The 1962-nt window shown below is 46.3% G+C and overlaps 1 protein-coding gene across 1 annotated transcript in view; it reads left to right on the top strand.

Annotated features, from left to right (window-relative positions):
- The first annotated feature begins 1070 nt into the window (after positions 1-1070).
- The window catches only part of tet3 (tet methylcytosine dioxygenase 3), a 21567-nt gene continuing 20675 nt past the window's right edge, over positions 1071-1962 (top strand). Inside the window, exon 1 of the mRNA XM_084468140.1 lies at positions 1071-1245. Within this exon, the coding sequence (XP_084324266.1) occupies positions 1222-1245 (24 nt within the window). The 5' untranslated portion in view covers positions 1071-1221. The remainder of the gene's footprint in view (positions 1246-1962) is intronic.

Below are 1962 nucleotides of genomic sequence, written 5' to 3'. Positions count from 1 at the left end.
AAAGAGACCAAAGTCTGCTAAAATAAAAAAAAGGAGAAATAATATTCTGTGACAGACAGAGAGGGTGTGAACGCGAGACACAGACAGTGTTTCGGATCAGATGACCTTGATACCGTTGGATCAGAGGGTAAAGTAGGTCAGCTGACAGTGGGGGTGGGGGGGTGAGGGAGGGGGGGGAGGGGGGGGGGCTTGAGGGTGGAGTGAGTGATCGCATCAGGAGATGGGCGGGGGGTTGGGGCGAGGGCTGGATGGGTGTTTTAATGCCAGTCACCGAGGGGGAGGTGGGGGTCTGCACGGACACCACAATGCCCTGGGTTGTAGAATCTGCTTTGTTGCATTTTGTTGTGCACCATGCATTCACTTCGTCGTCGTCGTCCTCCTAACGTTCAAGCACGCATGCACACACACGCATTTTCCCCACACATACATATTCACACACACACGCACGCGCACGCACGCACACGCACACACACACAAAGACACACATGGCTTTGGGCTAAAACGTGTTTTTCCTTTTACTCGTATTCAATGACACACAATCACCCACATGGTGAAGCAAAGGTCTCCGCTTGAGTGGAAGGCTGTATCTGTTTGAAAAGCCCCCTCTGTTTCCTCGACTTTGTAGCGAGGCCAGTTCCGACAAATGAGTTACACTATTGTTTTTCTTTTTTCTCCCACACACTTCACCTCGCCCACTTGGTGGTGTGTGTGTGTGTGTGTGTGTGTGTCATGGTAAAGTTTAGTACTTTCTTCATTTCTTTCAAGAAAGGAAGGACATGTGACTCAGTGAGACAGAGTGAGAGTCAGAGCGACATAGAGAGAGAGAGAGAGAGAGAGAGAGAGAGAGAGGGGGGAGACATAGAGAGAGAGAGAGAGAGAGAGAGAGAGACAGTAAAGATGAGGCCATGAGAGAAAGGGCAAGTCAGGGCGAACATGACATGATGCTGACTCCGTGATACAAGCTCCTCCTACGGATTGTGTGGTTCCCACCATGTGGCCCAGAACACACCATAAGTCACAGATGATAGCATAGTTCACATGAGAGAGAGAGAGAGAGAGAGAGAGAGAGAGAGAGAGAGACAATGAGACAGAGAAGGAAACTGAGAGAGAGTGAGAGAGAGAGAGGTTCTTAACTTACTGCCTACTGGACAAGCATCTCAGTTCGCTTGAGGAGGTAAAAAAAAAACTGGTCGCTGAGAGAAAGTGAAGACTTGTTACATAATGCCAGGCTACAGCATATGGAGAGTAAGTTGTTTTCCTATACCTCTATCTCGGTCTCCATGTACACGTTGTTACGTTCATTTGAGTAGAGACAAAAAAAAAAATGACGACGCTTCCCATAGCCTGTTGCCATGGAAACTGTTCAGCCGGGTTTGAAGCACTTCCCGAGGATTATGAGTCGTTTATGAGGGCTTTTCATTTTGTTTTTTTGTTGTGTTTACTTTGTTGTGTTAAAGCAGCAGCAGCAGCAACAACAACAACGAACAACAGCGAAATACTAAAGTATAAGTGAAAAATATATAATTTATTGCCGCCTTGAAAAATCTGAATTGGTATGTCGGTTCTTAAGGAACTTATCTTGTTGAGCTTGTTCATCATCTCGTCGTCTACACTTTCCAGTGGTCTGGTCATGAATAGTGAACTATTCCTCCATCCACCCCCTTCAGAATAATTGAACAGATTTACATAAACGAACAGGAATTCCGCTCTGAACGTTCGTCAAGCCACTCTGAACGTGTCCATGAGATCTCATTCTAGTAGTTCAGTGTTTTTTTTTTTTTAGTATTCAATCTTTTACTTTGAAACCACCATCACCAAACCCGTCTCTCTCTTTTTTTTCTTCCGAAAGCGTAATTCCCCGTCGTTCAGCTGACGTTCTTAACGCGGTAAAAACGGGAGAGGGAGAGAGAGAGAGAGTCGCTGCGCTACGTAATCCACCGTCTCGGAGAGTTTGAGTCTGAC

Source organism: Micromesistius poutassou (assembly GCF_964030765.1).
Source record: "Micromesistius poutassou genome assembly, chromosome: 5".
Classification (NCBI taxonomy): Eukaryota; Metazoa; Chordata; class Actinopteri; order Gadiformes; family Gadidae; genus Micromesistius; species Micromesistius poutassou.
The sequence above is the reverse complement of the archived record's forward strand: the minus strand, read 5'-3'. Positions and strand labels throughout refer to the sequence as shown.